We start from the raw sequence: 22,725 nt of genomic DNA, 5'->3' as shown, positions 1-22,725 counted from the left end.
CATCACTGGTATAGAAGTTCACAGCACAGAAGGATACCGTCTGGCTCATCGTGTCTGTGCTGGCTCTTTGCTAGAGCAATCCAGAATGAATCCTGCAGCCCTGCAGGCTCTTCCCATGTCCCTGTATCCTGCTGTGGTTCAAATATTTATCCATTTTATGCTTAAAAGTTCTCTGCCTCAACCACTCCTGGTGGCAGATCACGCCACGTTCCAACAACCCTCTGCATAAAGAAGTTTCTTCTGACCCATCTCTCATTACTCCTAACCATCTCTCGTCACTCCTGACCCATCTCTCGTCACTCCTGTTTTGACCTGACAGGGACACAATCTTTGCAGCGAAGGAGCACTAATTGATTTCTGTTTTTATTTCAGATTTCCAGCATCTGCAGTATTTTGCTTTTGATTAAGGAGTCTGATCCTCAAATCTGCAGTGGGTTGATAATTGACCAGTCCAAGTAGGCCCAGGGCTGAGGAATATCCAGCTGGGTTTGAAGTCATGAAAATGCAGCAGAAATTGGATGTTAATTGTGTTGCACTGAGCACATATTATGACATCCCAGAGATAAACTTCGTCAAATCTGATCCATAAGAAATTCTAATAGAAGAATTTTAAGAAACATGATGATATTAGTTGGTCGACGAAGCCTACCCTCTTTTGACTGATCTAAACTCTACCCGATCACCTTCTTGCCGTTGGGTAAATGCATCGGTCCTGCACTCACAGCAAGGAGACATGTTCAAAGAGACCATGGATCAGACTATCGGGCCTACAGTGTTGTAGCCCTATCTTGACCCATGCTCACAGTGTCAGCTTGGCTCAGATGGCAGCACATTCCCTTCTGAGTCAAAAGGTCATGAGTTACATACAAACATACAAAATCGACAGGCAGGAAAAGACCAGCTGGTCCATCAAGACTACCTCACACCATGATGGCTGGACCATCATGGCCAACACTTTGTCCCATCCCTCACCTCCCATTCAACCCCCGTAGCCACGCAATCTCCTGGGAGAGGCAAAAAAAAGATAAAAAACCAGGGCCAACAAGGGACAAAAATACTCCAGAAAATTCCTCTCCGACCCCCTCAGGCGATCAAAACCAGTCCAGGAGATCACATGCACCAAGTGTTATCTGTAAAGACACTTATCTTCTGTACGATGCGATCTCTGCCCCAGTCAGGAACCAGTCCAGCTCCATCTTGAAGGTATGCAGAGAGTCAGCACCCACCACACCAGCCGGCAATGTATTCCAGAGGCTCACAATTCTCTGGGAAAAGAAGAACCGCCTAACATCCAGTCTATTCCTACTCTTCCATAGTTTAAACTCGTGTGCCCTGGTCCTCCCCAATCTGTTAAACTGGAATAATCTATCAATAGAGACGCTATCCAGCCCTTTAATTATTTTATAGACCTCTATCAGGTCTCCTCTAAGTCTACGTTGCTCTAAAGTAAATAGACCGATCCTTGTGCCTATCTGAGTAGCTGAGGTTCATTAAGTTGGGAATCATTCTTGTAGCTCCCCTCTGGACCTTTCCCAAGGCCACGATATCACCCACCATGTGGGGGGACCAAAACTGGGCACAGTACACTAGATGCGGCCTTACCAGCGACCTGTGTATTGACAGAATGGTGTCCTTTGATTTATAATGAATGGTTCTAATAATACAACCCAATACCTTGTTAGCTTTAGCTACAGTTCTTCGACATTGGTCATGAACCTTCAGTGATCTGTGCACAATAACACCAAGATCTTTTTCTCTCTCAATCTCTTTCAGTATTGTTCCCTGCAAGTGATGCGTGTATTCTGTGTTGGCTCTACCAACATGCATGACGCTACATTATCTAAACTAAACGCCATTTGCCGTTGTGTGGCCCACTCCCTTAGTACATCTAAATCTTTTTGGATTTGATTGCACTCCTCTAGCATCTTAACCCTTGCACAGATTTTGGTGTCATCTGCAAACTTACTTACCGTACCCCCAACACCGCTGTCCGGGTCATTAATAAAGACTGTGAAGAGTAGTTGGCCTAGGACCACTCCAAGACTTGGGTACATAATGTAGTCTGGCATTTCATTGCAGTACTGAGGGAGTGCAGTACTGTGTTTGCTAGTGCTGTTGGGGAAGGTTTAAACTAGAGTGGCAGGGGGATGGGAACCTGAGCAGGGAGACGGAGGAGGGGGAAACAAGGATAGAAACAAAAGACAGAAAGGGAAGAAGCAATAGTGGAAGACAGAGAAAACAAGGGTGAAAAACAAAAAGGGCCATAGTGCAAAATAAAATTAAGGTGACTAGCAGTCTTAAAAAGACAAGTCTAAAGGCATTGTGTCTAAATGCGCGGAGCATTCGCAATAAGCTAGATGAATTAACAGTGCAGATAGATATTAACGGAAATGATATAGTTGTGATTACGGAGACATGGCTGCAGGGTGACCAAGGATGGGAACTGAACATCCAGGGGTATTCAATATTTAGGAAGGACAGGCAAATAGGGAAAGGAGGTGAGGTAGCGTTGTTTGTGAAGGAGGAAATCAATGCAATAGTGAGGAAGGATATTGGCTCGGAAAATCACGATGTGGAATCACGATGGGTGGAGCTAAGAAACACCAAGGGGCAGAAAACGTTGGTGGGGGTTGTCTATAGGCCCCCAAACAGTAGTGGAGATGTAGGGGAGGGCATTAAACAGGAAATTAGAGACGCATGCAAGAAGGGTACAACTATAATCATGGGTGACTTCAATATACATATAGATTGGTCAAACCAAATTAGCAATAATACTGTGGAGGAGGAATTCCTGGAGTGTGTACGTGATGGTTTTCCAGACCAATACGTTGAGGAACCAACTAGAGAACAGGCGATCCTAGACTGGGTATTGTGCAATGAGAAAGGATTAATTAACAATCTTGTTGTGCGGGATCCCTTAGGGAAGAGCAACCATAACATGATAGAATTCCTCATTAAGATGGAGAGTGAAGTAGTTGAATCCGAAACTAGGGTCCTGAATCTAAACAAAGGAAATTATGAAAGTATGAGGTGCGAGTTGGTTATGATAGATTGGGGAACTTTACTAAAAGGGATGACGGTGGATAGGCAATGGCTAATATTTAAAGAACGTGTGCAGGAATTACAACAATTATTCATTCCTGTCTGGTGCAAAAATAAAACAGGAAAGGTGGCTCAACCGTGGCTTACAAAAGAAATTAGGGATAGCATTAAATCCAAAGAGGAGGCATATAAAATTGCCAGAAAAAGCGGCAAGCCTGAGGATTGGGAACGGTTTAGAATTCAGCAAAGGAGAACAAAGAGATTGATTAAGAGGGGAAAAATAGAGTATGAGAGTGAACCAGCAGGGAACATAAAAACTGACTGTAAAAGCTTCTATAAATGTGTCAAGACAAAAAGATTAGTGAAGACAAATGTAGGTCCCTTACAGTCAGAAATGGGGGAAATTATAATGGGGAACAAAGAAATGGCAGAACAATTAAACATGTATTTTGGTTCTATCTTCACAAAGGAGGACACAAATAACCTGTCAGAAATGTTAGGGAACCAAGGGTCGAGTGAGAGGGAGGAACTGAAGGAAACCAGTATTAGTAAAAAAATAGTGCTAGGGAAATTAATGGGGCTAAAGGCTGACAAATCCCCAGGGCCTGATAATCTACATCCCAGAGTACTAAAGGAAGTGGCCCTGGAAATAGTGGATGCATTGGTGATCATCTTCCAAAATTCTATAGACTCTGGAACAGTTCCTACAGATTGGTGGGTGGCAAATGTAACCCCACTATTTAAAAAAGGACGGAGAGAAAAAACAGGGAATTACAGACCAGTTAGCCTAACATCAGTAGTGGGGAAAATGCTAGAGTCTATTATAAAAGATGTGATAACAGAACACTTGGAGGGCATTAACGGGATTGGACAAAGTCAGCATGGGTTTATGAAAGGGAAATCATGCTTAACAAATCTACTGGAGTTTTTTGAGGATGTAACTAGTAGAATAGATAGGGGAGAACCAGTCGATGTGGTGTATTTGGATTTTCAGAGGGCTTTTGATAAGGTCCCACACAAGAGGTTAGTGTGCAAAATTAAAGCACATGGGATTGGGGGGAATATACTGGCATGGATTGAGAATTGGTTGACAGACAGGAAACAGAGTAGGAATAAACGGGTCTTTTTCCGGGTGGCAGGCAGTGACTAGTGGGGTACCGCAGGGATCAGTGCTTGGGCCCCAGCTATTCCCAATATATATCAATGATTTGGATGAGGGAACTAAATGTAACATTTCCAAGTTTGCAGACGACACAAAGCTGGGGTGGAATGTGAGCTGTGAGGAGGATGCAAAGAAGCTCCAATGTGATTTAGACAAGTTGGGTGAGTGGGCAAGAACATGGCAGATGCAGTATAACGTGGATAAATGTGAGGTTATCCACTTGGGTTGTAAAAACAGAAAGGCAGATTATTATCTGAATGGTGATAGATTGGGAAAAGGGGAGGTGCAACGAGACCTGGGTGTCCTTGTACACCAGTCGCTGAAAGTGAGCATTCAGGTGCAGCAAACAGTTAGGAAGGTGAATGGTATGTTGGCCTTCATTGCAAGAGGATTTGAGTACAGGAGCAGGGATATCTTACTGCCGTTATACAGGGCCTTGGTGAGACCACATCTGGAGTATTGTGTGCAGTTTTGGTCTCCTTATCTGAGGAAGGATGTCCTTGCCATGGAGGGAGTGCAACGAAGGTTTACCAGACTGATTTCTGGGATGGCAGGACTGACATATGAGGAGAGATTGGGTCGACTAGGCCTATATTCACTAGAGTTTAGAAGAATGAGAGGTGATCTCATCGAAACATATAAAATTCTAACAGGACTAGACAGACTCGATGCAAGGAGGATGTTCCTGATGGATGGGGAGTCCAGAGCCAGGGGTCACAGTCTCAGGATACGGGGTATGCCATTTAGAACCAAAATGAGGAGAAATTTCTTCACTTAGGGGGTGGTGAACCTGTAGAATTCTCTACCAAAGAAGGCAGTGGAGGCCAAGTCATTAGATGTATTCAAGAAGGAGAAAGATATACTTTTAATGCTAAAGGGATTAAGGGATATGGAGAAAAAGTGGGAACAGGGTACTGAATTAGACGATCAGCCATGATAATTTTGAATGGCGGAGCAGGCCCAAAGGGCCGAATGGCCTACTCTTGCTCCTGTTTTCTATGTTTCTATGTGCTGCATTGTCAGAGGTGTTTGATGGGACAGTGTAGAGAGAGCTTTACTCTGTATCTAACACATACCATACCTCACTTAGGAATGCTTCGTAGGACAGTGTGAGTGAGTTTTGCTTTACATCAAACTTGCGATGTACCTGACTCGGGAGTGGGTGATGCTGACACTGGATGACTTGTGTCCCTGTGATGAGCACAAAAACAATAGAATCAGAATGAGTTTCTTTCTCTGTAATTTGCTAATGACAGTCCATCATAGAACCAGTGGGGAGACCATTTATACAGCTGCACATGGAGGACGTAATGGGATTCGATCATTGCTTCTGTGCCAAGTTAGCTCATCGCAGCTGGGCCTGCTCTAATTGACCTCAGCGCCCCTGATTTAGGGAGAGGAAAAATCAGCCAGAGTTGTCGTTGTATTCGCATCTTCACGCTCTTTCCCTGGAGAATAGTGTGAAGCAGTGGAAGGATTCGCAGGCTGATTAACAGTCTGACAGGTCATGATGTGAACGCTCCTTCCATGGCCGTAACCATCTTTATACCAGCCGATAGGGTGGTTAGTCCTATATGGCGGAAGGGTTTTATTCGCTCTCACAATCCATACGATGAAGCTCCAACATCCACCAGTCGAGTATCCCGCTGGATGCCAACCAGAATTCAGAGCTGGAACTCCGGCCTCCACTCGCCGGGACTTTCTGGAGTGGGGTTCGAACCCTGAACCTTCTGACTCAGAGGAGAAATCTAACATTCACCACTCGGCCCGTCAGTCACGGTTCCCCTTTCTGGTCACTCTCCGGTGACTTGTGCACAAGTGGTGGATTTGGGGGGCTTAGCTTTGATGCCCCCTGCTCCTCCAAGATTGAACTGGACATCAATGCCCACCTTCACATGTGAGCAATTGCCAATTAGTGAGGTAGAAGCTATGTTGTGACAGGTTAAGTATAACCAGTAATTGTTGGTATAATGTAATCTGTGGTTTAGGGGTGCTCGTTGGGTTTATTTCACTTTAATACAATCTCGTGGACTCGAGATAGAGAAATTTCTAATTAATAGTCTTTATTTATCAATACACTAATACACACCCAGCACACGCAATACTTATGAGGTTAACGGCAATTATACTCATAAGTGACTAACTCATCCGGCCTCGTGAACTGAGTCCTCTGATCGCTCATGGTAGTCCCATTAAAACCCCTTAGAGTTCCTAAAGTGTGTTGTATCTTTATACGGTTAATTACATGAGGTAAGCATGGTGTTAGTATGCATGTGCATCCATAGTATATATAGTTAATACGCGAGTATATAAGCTTAATACATAAGCGCATTCGCACATTAATGGTTACACAGACTATTCCCCCCTTTCACACATGCTCATTAGCAATTCTCTCTGTTATTCTCTGGACATTTCACATGCATGATTAGCCAAGGCTGGCCTGCAGAATCCTCGTTTTCTTATCTTTTTAGATTTTTATTAACTGAGGCATTTCTCGATTCAAACTCTCAACACCTCTACCAGACATCTGAGCACCTGTCCAACAATTAACGTTCCACTCTCAGGCCATCCTACACCTAATGTTCTCAATCTTATATTTCTGCATTGTCCAGAATGTAATTTAATCCAATTTAACTCTTACCATTATCACAACCTACCCTACCAATTTGCTATCCTACCTCGCTTACTGATCCTTACAAGGTTCATTCAATGCACTGTCCCTTTTCAGTAATGATGTGGAGATGCCGGTGATGGACTGGGGTTGACAGTAAAGCACACTTTATACTTCGCTCCACAGACGGGTTCTGCATCCCCCAATGGGATGGCATCCTTTGCTGGCCAGAAGGACCACCAGGCAAGTTGGTGCCGACGCAGTGCCCAGATTACATATATGATTTCAACCATCAAGGTAAGAGTGTAGCCAGCAGCTGCCACTTAACATTGACTAAGAGCACAGCATTTTAGAGCACAGCGTTTCAAATTGGAGTCATTAGAATGTGTCACAGTTTGGGATCTTTTGACCATTTTCCACAGAAAGGATATGAAGGAAAAAGAGAATTACTTTAATTGTTGAGTTTTAAAATCTAAGTGTACTGTATTCTTGCAAGTTTAAAAAACAGCATCTGAGACATTAGATAGTTAAGTTGCCAATAAGCAAGCTTTGATGTTGTTTACTCATAGACTGTAAATAATAAACAATTTGGTAGCTTCTCTCCGTGACTGATCAACCCCTCACACCCATTGTGTTGGAAGGGTTCTGATCTCTTTCTGACAGTCAGGAATAAAGCAGATAAACCTTTCCATTAATTATTTTAGCCACTGGATTTATCCTGCGCTGCCCCAGGATTTTTCTTCTGTCTATGAAAAGCGACAGAGCATCACAACCTTATTTCGGACTTTCACCATCAAACCAAGTTACTGATCAATAGATAAACAATTGAATAAACAACAGCAATATAACACATATATACATTTACCAGAGAAATCATACTATGCAGTTCCTTGAAAGGAAAACGATGTTGGGGCGATTTTAACTTGAGGAGCGCAACGGTCGGGTGGTGAACTGTCACCTGCCTGTTGTTATGGCCGTGAGGCCTGAGCCCCATTTACATGCGGGAAATCTAACGGGTGTGCTCCCTGTAATTCTTTGCCCATTGTGGATTTCCCGACAGGCCGAGGATGCATGCTGTGATTGGACATCAGTAAATCAATGGGTCATTTGACTCTGAGAAGCCTGAATCCAGCGGGACTCAATACCTACCATCTCAAGCACCTTCCAAAAGCTTGCCCAAAACCCTCCCTTTGCCGATTCCTTCACTTACATCCACTCCTCTATCCTTCCTGTTTAGTATCCACCAATACCCCTGTGGGCATCTTTCTTACATGAAAGAAATTATGTTGTTGGGCTTGGAATCAAATCCACCTCCTGAAGAATAAAGGAAATGCACAGTGCCATACAGTCAGAGGGTGGTTTATCCATCACATTTAGATCATTTGTAAAAATACAAGAGCCCCTCATATGAAAATTGTGACTCAACAGCCTTTACAGTTACATCAATGAGTGAGTAGATGGCGGGATGGGCGAAGGGTGAAGCTGCGCTCGGTACTGACTTGCTCTGTGTTTATCGCCAGGCCATGCTTATCGACAGTGTAATGCGAACGGGAGCTGGGAGCTTGTGCCAGGCAACAACCGAACATGGGCAAATTACACAGAATGTGCCAGGTACCTTGCGCACATGAACCAGGGTACAGAAAAGGTGACGTAAACAGATAAATCATTTTTATTATAATTGAATTCCGTTTATATAGCATCTCGGAACATTTGTGGTGACTGTTTTAAACAGCCATGGTTATACCAGCAACATCTACAAACGGCAGTGAGGTGAACGACCAGGTAATGTTTTTTTTGAGGAAGGAATGTTGGCTAGGACACTGGGAGAACTCCCTGCTCTTCTTTGACTAATACCTTGGGATCTTTACCATCCACTTGAACGTGGCCTTGGTTTAATGTCTCATTCAGACAGTGCAGCACTCCCTTACTGGAGTATCAGCCAAGATTATGTGCTCAATTCTGGGGCTGACAATATGATGGCCGGGTACTCAATGTGCTGAAGCACATCAGGCTGCTACTCCCCAAAAAATTATACACAGAGATGAGATCTGCAATGTACCAGAGAAAGCCCTGGATTAGGACCACACAACCTGCTGGCTGAGGGGCAAGAGTGCTGCCAATTGAGCCAAACTGACCCACTAACTTTGGCCTCTGTTGAGGTGAGGAATGACCATGATGGAGAATGGTTGCAAATGTTTGCCTTCCTGCTTAGTGTCAGCAACAGAACATAAGATAGGGCATCCAGCCCATAAACCTTGAACAATCTATCCCATCATAGACTCTACTTAGTCTCCTGAAGGAAAGTTCTGTACACGTATTGTGCGATCCTCAAAGGTTATCACACAAAATCTAGAATATCAATCCCTCCTCATAGCTCTGCTATTCAACTGTAGCTCATCGGTACAGGAAATGTGTCTGAAGGAATATCTTCCCCCTCCCCCCGTCATCTATCTCATTCCCAACCAGATATTGCTTTAAGCACAGGGTGATCAGCAGCTGTAACGAGGTGACATGAAGGGCATTTGAGACCAGAACACTGTACTATTTACTATTTAAAAACCAGCTAGGTGCTGTAGTGGGGAGATGGTAGGGTTGGTATTTTGGAAGGGTGAGATTGAATGGGCTGAAGGGCCTTCTTCATCCGAATTGACCTTGTGATCTCGTGAGTTACGCAGCTGATGCTTTTGCTGAGACTTCGGTCCCACAAAAGCACTGGGGATGAAAGTTGCTTCAAATCTCTGGTCTCGATCAGTCAAATAGCCTGGTCACATCTATTCATCCACAACACTCAGCATCTTAAAGACCTGATCGTACACCCACCTTTTCCCCAATCCAATTCTCCAAACAGCGGGTACATCTAATTTTGGCTCATGGCAGTGCAGATGACACAGAACAATAGATGTTTACAGCACAGAAGGAGGCCATTTGGCCCATCATGTCTGTGCCAGCTCTTTGCTGGACCAATTCAATGGTAATCCCCCTGCTCCACTCTCCTCCACAGCCCTGTAACTTCCTCTGCTTGAAATATTTATATAGTTTTCCCTTAAAAGATGCAATGGTTTCTGCCTCAACCACTCCCTGTGGCAAAGCATTCCATGCTCCAACAATCCTATGCTTGAATAATATTCTCTTAACCTCTCTCCTCACTGATTTTAAATCGATGGCCCCTTATCAATAACTCTCCAACTAAAGGAAATAATTCTTCCCCACTCATCAGAACTCTTTATCATTTTAAAAACTTCTATTAAATCTCCTCAGTCTTCTCTGCTCCAATGGAAATAGTCCCGGTACCTCAAGACTCTCCTCATAACTATAGTTTCCCATCTTTGGTATCACCCTGATAAATCTACGCTGTACACTCTCTATAACTTTAATGTCCTTTCTATAACAGAGCGTCCAAAACTGCACCTAGTACTAGCAGTGGCTGAACCAGTGTTTTGTATAAATTTATCATGATTTCTTCACTCTTGTACTCTATATCCCTATTTATAAATCCCTAAATGCTCTTGGCTTTTTTATAGCTTTATCGACCTACACTCAGACTTTCAGGGAATTACGTATTGCAACTCTTGGGTCTCTCTGTTCATCCACACCCTTCAGTATCTTTCATTAAGTGGATACTCACATTCCTTGTTTTTCCTCCCAAAATGTATAATCTCGCACTTATCCACATTAAATTGTATCTGCTGCCTGTTTGGCCATTTCCACTAACCATTTCCCTAAATTTATCATATTCCCTTTTATCTATCAAATTGGTTACTTCTTCAAAAAACTCTATTAAATTTGTCAAACGTAACGTACCTTTAACCATGCTGGCTGTCCTTGATTAACCCATGCATTTCTAAACGCTCATTAATTTTATCTCAAACTATGGATTCTTAGAGTTTGCCCTCAACTGAGGTTGGTCTATCTCCACCTGATTTATCCTCATCTCCCTTCTTAACAAGATGTTACATCAGAGTTACTCTCCTGTCCCACTGCATAATTTGCATATTTAAGGTGGATTGAAAAACTGTGGGGTAAGATCCTCTGCTATCTCCTCCTTGACTCACTTCAACAGTCTAGGGTCCATACCATCAGGGCCTAGTGACTTATCCACCCTGAGTTCTGCTAATTTTTTCACAATCAATTCCTTTTCTACAGTTCTCTCTAACAGTTGCTCCATGTCCTCCTCCAGTACACCTACATTCTCACTTCCACCATCATTTGTAAAAATTACTGCAGAATATTTACCTAATATCTCCGCCATACCTTCATCCTCCACAATTAGACTCTCTCTTCCATCCCCCAGTGATTCTACCCTCTCTAACTAATCTTTTACATTTTATATGCTAAAAAAGCCTTTAGTATTTGCTTTTACATTATCTGCTAGCCCTTTATCATATTCCCTTTTAGCCCTTCTAATCTCCCTTTTCTAAATTTATCCTCAGGATATGGGTGTCACCGGCAAAGCTGGCATTTATTGCCCCTTCCTAATTGCCCTTGAGAAGGTGGTGGTGAGCTATCTTCTTGAACCGCTGCAGTCTGTGTGGTGAAAGTACTCCCACAGTGCTGTTAGGTAGGGAGTGCCAGGATTTTCACCCAGCGAAGATGAAGGAACAGCGATATCTGTCCTAGTCAGGATGGTGTGTGACTTGGAGGGGAACTCGGAAATGACAGTGTTCCCATGCAGCTGCTGCCCTTGTCTTTCACTTTCTAACTACACTTTCTATATTTCTCATGATTTTCTTTAGTATTATTGAACGCTGTCGTTGCAATATACTGGCTCCCAAACATGTCAACATAACAACCACAACTTCAGGAGAAATAAATGTTTCAGTCACTGCAAATCTCGGTGTTTGTCTAATCTAACGTGTTCACTGTGAGGGCCAGGATGGTGAAAGTACCAATCCTCAGATTTACCTGTACACTGTGAGATCTGGGAGGAGTCCAGTTGGATTTATATGAGGATTGAGAGATCTGAGATTCAGGTTCTAGGAGTTGATTTAGAGTCACAAGAGCACTGTGAGTCTGGGATTATAAATCTTGGAGTCCATTTGGATGCACAAGAACACTGTAAAATCAGGGATTATAATTCGAGGAGTCCATTCAGAGTCCTTTATATACTGTAAGATTTGGGATTGTGAATCTAGGAGTCCATTCAGAGTCCTGTATATACTGAGAGATCTGGGATTTTAAATCTAGGAGTTCATTCAGAATCCTGTATAGATTGTGAGATCTGGGAATTTAAATCGAGGAGTCCATTCAGAGACAAATGGTATGTTGGCCTTTATTACAAGAGGATTTGAGTACAGGAGTAAAGATGTCCTACTGCAGTTATATAGGGCCCTGGTGAGACTGCACCTGGAGTATTGTGTACAATTTTGGTCTCCTTACCTAAGAAAGAATATACTTGCCACAGAGGGAGTGCAATGAAAGTTCACCAGACTGATTCCTGGGATGACGGGATTGTTGTATGAGGAGAGATTGAGTAGACTAGGCCTGTATTCTCTAGAGTTTAGAAGAATGAGAGGTGATCTCATTGAAACATACAAAATTCTTACAGGGCTCGACGTGCAGGGAGGATGTTTCCCCTGGCTAGGGAGTCTGGAACCAGGGGTTACAGTCTCAGAATAAGGGGTCGGCCATTTAGGACTGAGATGAGGAGAAATTTCTTCATTCAGAGAGTGGTGAATCTTTGGAATTCTCTACCCCAGAGAGCTGTGGAGGCTCAGTCATTGAGTACATTCAAAACAGAGATCGATAGATTTCTAGATATTAAAGGCATCAAGGGATATGGGGATGGTGCAGGTAAATGGCGTTGAGGTAGAAGATCAGCCATGATCCTGTGGAATGGTGGAGCAGGCTCGAGGAGCCGGATGGCCTACTCCTGCTCCTATTTCTTATGTTCTTAGTTCCGTATATACTGTGAGATTTGGGATTGTAAATCTAGGAAAGATTGAGATACAGAGAGAGATAGAGAACCAGGCATATACTAACACTGAAAGGGAATATATATTGTTGCAAAGTGCACATTCATTCTGTGTGTTGCATCGTCAAGCATTTTATAATACAACACCACTGCTTCATGTCTCATGCTGTGTCCATGATGATCAGCACAAATTCATATCTATCCCAGGGCTGCAGAATAGAATTATAACTTTGAAGACAGTCCTTCAATACTCCCTGCCACACACACATTCCACTCATGGTGTGAGCTGTCCATTGTTTAATTGTTGTGCCATGTTGTGGTATTGATGGCAACTCTCTGCATGCTTCTGTCTTGTGGTACTAACCACAACTTGTGACATCTGATTACTTTCTTGCAGGACATCTTTGATCGTCTGTACATCATATACACAGTGGGATACTCCATCTCATTGGGCTCGTTGACCGTCGCTGTTATCATACTGGGCTACTTCAGGTAAAAAACATCATCTGATTTTGCTACACCTCTTGTGGGGTTCACTTTAATCAAAAGAAGAATTTGCATCTCATTCGTGGTCCAAGCAGCTACGAGGGAGGGCACTTGGGGGACGGGGCTTATCGTCATTTTGTGCTCTGTCTGCAGTTTTCTGATGGAATAGTTTTTTAAAATTCTGAAGCTACTTGAATAAGAACAGGCTTCTAAAGAAACGGCTCAGAGGGGGCCTTGTAGAGGGAGATAAGATACTTAATGCCTCAATAACTTCATGCCTTCATGAGGGAGCTGGACTAGTTCTTGCCTGGGGCAGAGATTGCATCACATAGAAGGTGAGTGGATTAGCAGATAATGTATGCATGATCAATGTGATCTCCTAGTCTGGTTTTGATTGCCTGAGGGAGTTGGAGAGGAATTTCCAGAGTTTTTTCTCCCCTTATGGCCCTGTTTTTTTGCCTCTCCCAGGAGATTACATGGCTGTGGGGGTGGGGGTAAGGAGGTGTCTTGTAATGATGCTCCAGGCTTGTTAGACCAGGTGGTCTTTTCCTGCCTATCATATTCCTATGTTTGTAATGGGATTGAGTAAGTAAATCTGGAACTATATTTTGAGATGTGCAGGACTGTGAGGTTAAGCGTTATGAATGGCAAGCTTAGGATAGAATTCAGATGTGTTACTTTACACAGAGGGTGAGCAACAGCTGGAGAAGGTTACCAGTAAGGGTCATTGAGGTCAGGACACTATTCCTATTTGGAAAGGAAGAACTTGCATTTAGATAACATTTTTCACACTGCGAGCAAGTTCCATAGCGCTTTACAGCCATTGAATTACTTTTGAATTGCAGCCATTTTGTTCTGTAGGCAAACATAGCAGCCATATTGTACATGACAAGACCCCAGAAACAGCAAATGAGATGAATGACTATTTAATCTGGTTTTGTTTTGTTTCATGGTGTTTGAGGAAGGATTGTTGGCCAGCTCACTTCCTTGCTCCTCTTTGAACAGTGCCATGGGATCTTTTACATTCACATGACTGGGCCAGTTTAACATCTCATCTGGACGATGGCACTGCTAACAGTACACTGCTCTCTCACTACTGCATGAAGTATCAGCTTAGCTTAGGTGCTCACGTCCTAGAGTGGGGCATTGAACCCACAACCTTTTAAGTTTGAGGCAAGTGGACTATCCAAGAAAGAAAAAGAAAGACTTGCATATATACAGCGCCTTTCACGACCTCAGGATGTCCCAAAGCACTTTACAGCCAATGAATTAGTTTTTTGACGTGTAGTCACTGTTGAAATGTAGGCAGCCAATTTGCGCACAGCAAGGTCCCACAAACAGCAATGTGATAATGACCAGATTGACTGTTGGTGGAGGGATAAATATTGGCCAGGACACCAGGGAAAAACCACCTGCTCTTCTACGAAATAGTGCCATGGGATCTTTTACATCCACTTGAGAGTGCAGACAGGGCCTCAGTTTAACGTCTCATCCGAAAGACAGCACCTCCGACAGTGCAGCACTCCCTCACTACTGCACTGGAGTCAGTCTAGATTTTGTGCTCAGGTCTCTGGAGTGGGACTTGAACTTCTAGGATTACAAGAGTGATAATACTAGTACTTTGGATAGGATACAGCAATCTGAAAAATGCAAACCGCAAATACAGTATTGTAGTGGGACAGATGACAAAACAAGTCTTGTAAAGGCATCTCTCAAGGAAATTACATGGCAATGTCACACTTATCTCTTTAGCTTTACTGCACCTGTCATGTTTCAGCTGACAGAGTATGGTATAGACCTGTGTTGGAGGGAAACAAATACCACCTCTATAGCCCATGGCACTAAACAAGAAACTATGCAAAATGTTGTGAAAAACCTGTGTAACATATCAATAAGTCAGAAAGTATGCTGCACTCACAAGAGTAATTTACTCTGATTTCTTTTTTTTGGCGTGTGACTTAAGACAATAATAACCTAGAAATTTCTGTCAGATTTACAGAAATTATTACAGGAATTAAAACGTGCCAGGGAGCTGAGAAAAGGCATTTCATCAGAGTCAGATTCTAAAATATGAGAGAATTACAGGATTCACAGTACACTAGAATGACCTGCAGCTTTCCCAGGGTAAACAAGTACAGTCATGTCCCGGGATGCTTTTCCACAAAATCATTTTTGACAAATGAATGGGTTTTAGGTTCATGTGTTATAAGTTGCCATAGAAATGCCTCGGTTTAACGTCTCATTGGAAAGACGGCACCTCTGACAGTGCATCACCTCCTTCAGTGTCAGCCTAGATTTTGTGTTCAAGTCCCTGGAGTGGGGCTTGAACCCACGACCTTCTGACTCAGAGGCAAGAATCAAGCTGATACCTAGAAGTTGCATGGCACTGTAATATAGAGGTGGCATTCTGAAAGGATGTGAACAAATGGGCTGAAGAACCTTATTCGTCCCAACCAGTCTTGTGATCCAATCATACAGAGCTTTTGACAGCCATAGGCCTGTATATCTTGAGCTACATGTTGTAGTGTAGTGATGTGGATATCTCAGTACAGAGGTTTTCTAGCCCAAGTGTAAATCTCGGCAGTGAGCATTAGTGAGTTATTCAACTGTGGAAGGCATCACAAATGAAGTCTGATCTTGTTTACACCCAATGTCCAGAACACCTACTTGTCAGAAGGGAACACGGCATAGTGATCAGGAGCATGACATAGCATGAACCACATGCATTTTTAAGCATGATTTGAGCGTACAGCCTTGGCTCAGTGGTAGCACTCTCACCATAGAGTCAAGAGGTTGTGGGTTCAAGTCCCACTCCAGAGACTTGAGGACAAAATCTAGGCTGACACTCCAGAGCAGTACTGAGGGAGTGCTGCACTTCAAATTGCAGGCTGTAAGGATTCTCGCCCCAAGCCAACAGGGTCCTCTTTAAATATGGGGATCAATCTCCAATGACATCATCAGGGCCTGATCTGCTATTTTAACCTCCGGCCTGAGCTGGGGGAATCAGTGGTGACTTCCCCCGCCTGGCCAAAACTGCTGGTATCAGCAGCCAGGGACAGAAGAGGTCCAACAAGATGAGTTTTTAAATGTTCTTTTGTTTCCTCGAGGGCCAGGAGGAGCGGGAGTCATCCTCTGGGCACCACAAGGAAACCTTGGGCTCCCCTTGCCCTGGGCTTTCCCTCCCCAGACCAGGATTCCCATCCTGGAGCACTTACCTTGTGCCGGGGATCGTTCCCCTGGGTCCGCGGGTGCTGCCGCACAATTTTAATGGCCGGGCAGCTGCTTCCTGCCAATTCCTGGCCGTTTTGGCTGGGTAGTCATCAAGCGTCATGTTAATGAGGCCTGGTCATTAAAATTGGCCAAGCCTGTCTGCTGCCACTTCCAGGCGGGCACGCCACTCGCTTTGTCGTATTCCCGCCCCAGGAATTAAATTGAGCCTATTGGCTCTGAAGAACTTTGTGACATCCTGAAGATGTGAGAAGTTCTACATCAATGCAAGCTCTTTACACAGCAGGAAAAAAACAATCTGGCCACAGGGGGCACTGTTCATTGAGGTTGTTATTCATTGGGGGGCCTTTTTTTTATTGAGTTTGGACAGTGTTGCCTGGCTTCAGATACTGTAGGCAAATGACCTCCTTAGAGTGGGTTGACCCCACACTAATCTTGTTTGTGTGCTGCCATTCCCTCACAGACGCCTACATTGCACCAGGAACTACATCCACATCCATCTCTTTGTGTCTTTCATGCTCCGAGCCATCAGTATCTTTGTGAAGGATGCAGTGCTGTACTCGGAGACAGCATTCTTGGATTTGGAACAAGTTGACATGGAGGATCTGAAATCCATAACCGATGCCCCTCCGTCTCAAGACAAGTCCCAGTATGTAAGTGACACCTTTTTTTGGTAAGAAACTTCTTAAATGCCAAACAATCTGATACAACTATTCCTTTTTATTTCCCAATTCCATGTTTTTTCTTGCAAATTCTCACCCCCCCCTTTCCTTGCTGAGGCTTGTTAGGTCACAGTTAGAGTACAGTGTGCAGTTTTGGGCATCCTGTTTTAGAAAAGGGCATTAAAGCCATAGAGAGCATACAGTGTAGATTCACCAGGATGATGCCAGGGATGGAAAATTATAGTTATGAGAGACTTGAGATACAGGACTATTTCCACCAGAGCAGAGAAGGCTAAGAGATTTCATTTTTAAAAAAATGATGAAAGGTTTTGACAAGGATGAATAGGGAAAGACTATTTCCTCTGGTTGTCGTTGACAAGGGGATCATCAATTTAAAATTATCACTGAGAGTGAGGATAAGTTCAGAGAAATTTATTTACGCAGAGGATTGTTGAAGCACAGAATCTTTTGTCAGAAGGAGAGGTTGAGGTTGAGACCATTGAATATTTTTAGGGAAAATTAGATAAACATTTGAAGTAGAGAAGGACACAAGACTATGGGGAGAGAACAGGGTAGTGGGATTTGTTTTGTATTGCTCTAGCAAAGAGCTAACACATGTATGATGGGTCGAATGGCCTCTTTCTGTGCTGCAAACATCGATGTTTCTATTTGGGGAGCACAGCCAGGCCTGACTCTGTCCTTTCCAAAATCTACACATGTGCATTTGTCGCTGGATAGAGATTGGACACAGGAACTCTGATTGTTTCCTGGCCTAATTGAGTAGCACAGTGGCCAATTGCAGTGTCTCTACCACTGCTGCCTCTTGCTGACTTAACTCAACACCGACCGGGGATTAAACTGGCATCCACTTTTATTCTCCGGATGTGAACGTTGCTGGCAAGTCTGGCATTTATTAACTGTTGCCCTTGAGGTGGTGGTGGGCCTTCTCTTTGAACCGTTGCAGTCCTTGTGGTGAAGGTGCTCCCACAGTGCTGTTAGGTAGGAGTTCCAGGATTTTAACCCAGCGACGATGAAGGAACGGCGATATATGTCCAAGTCAGGATGGTGTGTGACTTGGAGGGGCATGTGTAGGTGATGGTCAAATAAAATTCATGGAGGGAAATTCATGAACTGCAGAGGTCATTTCAAGCTATGTGGTCCTATCGAGTAAAGCTCCGAGCCTGGAGAATGCAGGTATCACCATCAAGTATTTGTTTCCATTTCCCATATGGTACGATTGCGCAATTGTTAAGTATCTGGGTTAGTAATTCAGAGGCCTGAATTACTAATCCAGATAACATGAGTTCAGATCCGACCATGGCAATTTGAGAATTTGAATTCAGTTTAAAAAAATCTGGAAATAAAAAGCTGGTATCAGTAAAAGTGACCATGAAGCTGTCGGATTGTTGTAAAAATCCAACTGGTTCACTAATGTCCTTTAGGGAAGGAAACTTGCCGTCATTACCCGGTCTGGCCTATATGAGACTCCAGTCCCACACCAATGTGGTTGACTCTTAACTGCCCTCTGAAGTGGTCTTACAAGCCACTCAGTTGTATCGAATACCATCAACACACGAACTGCAGCAGTTCAAGAAGAAGTCCCACCACCACCTTCTCAGGGCAACTAGGCATGGACAATAAATGCTGACCAGTGACACCCACATCCCGAGAAAGAATATAAAAAAAAAGTCTCCTTGAGTGAGGTTTGCCAGTTGGAGTTAGTGAGAGTTTTGGGCTCTGGGCACAAGTCTGCTAGGCACAGGACTCAGACGGCACAAACTCATTCCACACGACCTTTGCAGGAAACAGACAGCGAAGACTCTCATGCAATCAGGCTGGGCTAATTTTGAACCTAGGTTGCAGCGTTTAACCCATGTCACCAATCCTGGGGTTTTTCTAATCTAAGCAGCCACCAGGCTATTTATAACCAGATCACCGCTAATTAACTCCTCTCCCCAACCAACCATACCAGAAGTTGCCCTGTACCATCATCTCGGGAAGAATTAGAATGTCACAGCATCGGCTCATGTTTGATATTCAGTAATCATCGCTATTTATCTATCGTTTTCTTCATGAAACTTTAACAGGAAAAGGATGAAATTCAGAGATAAAGATTGGGATTGAGAACAAGAACATTTAAATTGTGGTCCTCACATGTAGGAGTGTCTCGAAATGTTCACATGGGGATAGGGTGTGCGAACCGTGCAGGATCTCACATTGTTGACGCAATATTTGTCACCAACCTTTTGACCCTGACGGATCATTGTAACTTCCTGTCAAGGTTTCGGAGCTGTCAGTAACTCTGCCTATGGCCATGTTGATATGTTTCTCCTCACTGTCTTCCAGATTGGCTGCAAGGTGGCTGTCACCATTTTCCTTTATTTCCTGGCCACTAATTACTACTGGATTCTGGTGGAAGGCCTCTATCTCCACAGCCTCATCTTCATGACCTTTTTCTCTGATAAAAAGTATCTCTGGGGCTTCACCGTAATAGGCTGGGGTAAGGTAAAGATTTTAAACAAACTGTTTTCCTCTATCTGCTTTTTCCCTACCTCTCTCTCCACACCTCTCGCTCTGTCTATCTAACTCATTCTCATCTCTTTCTCAAGCCACAGATCTGTCTGTTTTCTCTCCATCTCTCTCTTTCTGTTTCTATGTTTATTTCTGTCTGTCTCTGTCTCTCTTTATTACTGTCTGTTTGTACCCCCTCTCTCCCTATTCCTTTCTCTCTCTCTGTCCCCCCCACGCTGTTTTCCCCCTCCCCCCTCTTTCCTCCTCCCCTCCCCCTCTTTCCTCCTCCCCCTCCCCCCCTTCCTCCTCCCCCCCTCCTTCCTCCTCCCCCCCCAACCTGTTTCCTCCCCCTCTGTTTCCTCCTCCCCCCTCTGTTTCCTCCTCCCCCCCTCTGTTTCCTCCTCCCCCCTCTGTGTTTCCTCCTCCCCCTCCCTGTTTCCCCCCTCCCCCTCCCTGTTTCCCCCCTCCCCCTCCCCGTTTCCCCCCTCCCCCCTCTCTGTTTCCTCCCTCCCTCCCTCCCTCCTCTCTGTTTCCTCCCTCCCTCCTCTCTGTTTCCTCCCTCCCTCCTTCCTCCCTCCCTCCCTCCTCTCTGTTTCCTCCCTCCCTCCCTCCCTCCTCTCTGTTTCCTCCCTCCCTCCCTCCCTCCTCTCTGTTTCCTCCCTCCCTCCCTCCCTCCTCTCTGTTTCCTCCCTCCCTCCTCTGTTTCCTCCCTCCCTCCTCTGTTTCCTCCCTCCCTCCCTCCCTCCCCTCTGTTTCCTCCCTCCCTCCTCTGTTTCCTCCCACCCTCCCTCCTCTCTGTTTCCTCTCTCCCTCCCTCCCTCCCCTCTGTTTCCTCCCTCCCTCCCCTCTGTTTCCTCCCTCCCTCCTCTCTGTTTCCTCCCTCCCTCCCTCCTCTCTGTTTCCTCCCTCCCTCCTTCCTACCTCATCCTTCCTCCCTCCTTCCTCCCACCCTCCTCTCTGTTTCCTCCCTCCCTCCCTCCCTCCTCTGTTCCCTCCCTCCCTCCCTCCTCTGTTCCCTCCCTCCCTCCCTCCTCTCTGTTTCCTCCCTCCCTCCCTCCCTCCTCTGTTCCCTCCCTCCCTCCCTCCTCTGTTCCCTCCCTCCCTCCCTCCTCTCTGTTTCCTCCCTCCCTCCCTCCTCTCTGTTCCCTCCCTCCCTCCCTCCTCTCTGTTTCCTCCCTCCCTCCCTCCTCTCTGTTTCCTCCCTCCCTCCCTCCTCTCTGTTTCCTCCCTCCCTCCCTCCTCTCTGTTTCCTCCCTCCCTCCCTCCTCTCTGTTTCCTCCCTCCCTCCCTCCTCTCTGTTTCCTCCCTCCCTCCCTCCTCTCTGTTTCCTCCCTCCCTCCTTCCTCTCTGTTTCTTCCCTCCCTCCCTCCTCTCTGTTTCCTCCCTCCCTCCCTTCCTCCTCTCTGTTTCCTCTCTCCCTCCCTCCTCTCTGTTTCCTCCCTCCCTCCTCTCTGTTTCCTCCCTCCCTCCTCCCTCCCTCCCTCCTTCCTCCCTCCCTCCTCCCTCCTTCCTCTCTGTTTCCTCCCTCCCTCCTTCCTCCCTCCCTCCCTCCTTCCTCCCTCCCTCCCTCCTCCCCTCCCTCCTCTCTGTTTCCTCCCTCCCTCCCTCCTCTCTGTTCCCTCCCTCCCTCCCTCCTCTCTGTTCCTCCCTCCCTCCCTCCCTCCTCTCTGTTTCTTCCCTCCCTCCCTCCTCTCTGTTTCCTCCCTCCCTCCCTCCTCTCTGTTTCCTCCCTCACTCCTCTCTGTTTCCTCCCTCCCTCCCTCCTCTCTGTTTCCTCCCTCCCTCCCTCCTCTCTGTTTCCTCCCTCCCTCCCTCCTCTCTGTTCCCTCCCTCCCTCCCTCCTCTCTGTTCCTCCCTCCCTCCCTCCCTCCTCTCTGTTTCTTCCCTCCCTCCCTCCTCTCTGTTTCCTCCCTCCCTCCCTCCTCTCTGTTTCCTCCCTCACTCCTCTCTGTTTCCTCCCTCCCTCCCTCCTCTCTGTTTCCTCCCTCCCTCCCTCCTCTCTGTTTCCTCCCTCCCTCCCTCCTCTCTGTTTCCTCCCTCCCTCCTTCCTACCTCATCCTTCCTCCCTCCTTCCTCCCACCCTCCCCTCTGTTTCCTCCCTCCCTCCTCTGTTCCCTCCCTCCCTCCCTCCTCTGTTCCCTCCCTCCCTCCCTCCTCTCTGTTTCCTCCCTCCCTCCCTCCTCCCCTCCCTCCTCTCTGTTTCCTCCCTCCCTCCCTCCTCTCTGTTCCCTCCCTCCCTCCCTCCTCTCTGTTTCCTCCCTCCCTCCCTCCTCTCTGTTTCCTCCCTCCCTCCCTCCTCTCTGTTTCCTCCCTCCCTCCTCTCTGTTTCCTCCCTCCCTCCCTCCTCTCTGTTTCCTCCCTCCCTCCCTCCTCTCTGTTTCCTCCCTCCCTCCCTCCTCTCTGTTTCCTCTCTCCCTCCCTCCCTCCCCTCTGTTTCCTCCCTCCCTCCTCTCTGTTTCCTCCCTCCTTCCTCTCTGTTTCCTCCCTCCCTCCCTCCTCTCTGTTTCCTCCCTCCCTCCCTTCCTCCTCTCTGTTTCCTCTCTCCCTCCCTCCCTCCCCTCTGTTTCCTCCCTCCCTCCTCTCTGTTTCCTCCCTCCCTCCTTCCTCTCTGTTTCCTCCCTCCCTCCCTCCTCTCTGTTTCCTCCCTCCCTCCTCTCTGTTTCCTCCCTCCCTCCTCCCTCCTTCCTCCCTCCCTCCTCCCTCCTTCCTCTCTGTTTCCTCCCTCCCTCCTTCCTCCCTCCCTCCCTCCTCCCCTCCCTCCTCTCTGTTTCCTCCCTCCCTCCCTCCTCTCTGTTCCCTCCCTCCCTCCCTCCTCTCTGTTCCCTCCCTCCCTCCCTCCCTCCCTCCCTCCTCTCTGTTTCTTCCCTCCCTCCCTCCTCTCTGTTTCCTCCCTCCCTCCCTCCTCTCTGTTTGTTTCCTCCCTCCCTCCTCTCTGTTTCCTCCCTCCCTCCCTCCTCTCTGTTTCCTCCCTCCCTCCCTCCTCTCTGTTTCCTCCCTCCCTCCCTCCTCTCTGTTTCCTCCCTCCCTCCCTCCTCTCTGTTTCCTCCCTCCCTCCCTTCCTCCTCTCTGTTTCCTCTCTCCCTCCCTTCCTCCTCTCTGTTTCCTCTCTCCC

At 46.0% G+C, this 22,725-nt stretch overlaps 1 protein-coding gene across 1 annotated transcript in view; it reads left to right on the top strand.

Moving 5' to 3' along the window:
* Positions 1 to 22,725, top strand: part of LOC137312101 (parathyroid hormone/parathyroid hormone-related peptide receptor-like) — a 116,320-nt gene that overhangs the window by 63,104 nt on the left and 30,491 nt on the right. Inside the window, exons 3-7 of the mRNA XM_067978835.1 lie at positions 7,002 to 7,112; positions 8,336 to 8,460; positions 13,124 to 13,218; positions 16,904 to 17,093; positions 19,449 to 19,602. Coding sequence (XP_067834936.1) covers positions 7,002 to 7,112; positions 8,336 to 8,460; positions 13,124 to 13,218; positions 16,904 to 17,093; positions 19,449 to 19,602 — 675 coding nt within the window. The remainder of the gene's footprint in view (positions 1 to 7,001; positions 7,113 to 8,335; positions 8,461 to 13,123; positions 13,219 to 16,903; positions 17,094 to 19,448; positions 19,603 to 22,725) is intronic.

This window comes from Heptranchias perlo, chromosome 3, assembly GCF_035084215.1.
Source record: "Heptranchias perlo isolate sHepPer1 chromosome 3, sHepPer1.hap1, whole genome shotgun sequence".
Lineage (NCBI taxonomy): Eukaryota > Metazoa > Chordata > Chondrichthyes > Hexanchiformes > Hexanchidae > Heptranchias > Heptranchias perlo.
Note: the sequence above shows the minus strand (reverse complement) of the source record. Positions and strands in the feature narration are given on the sequence as shown.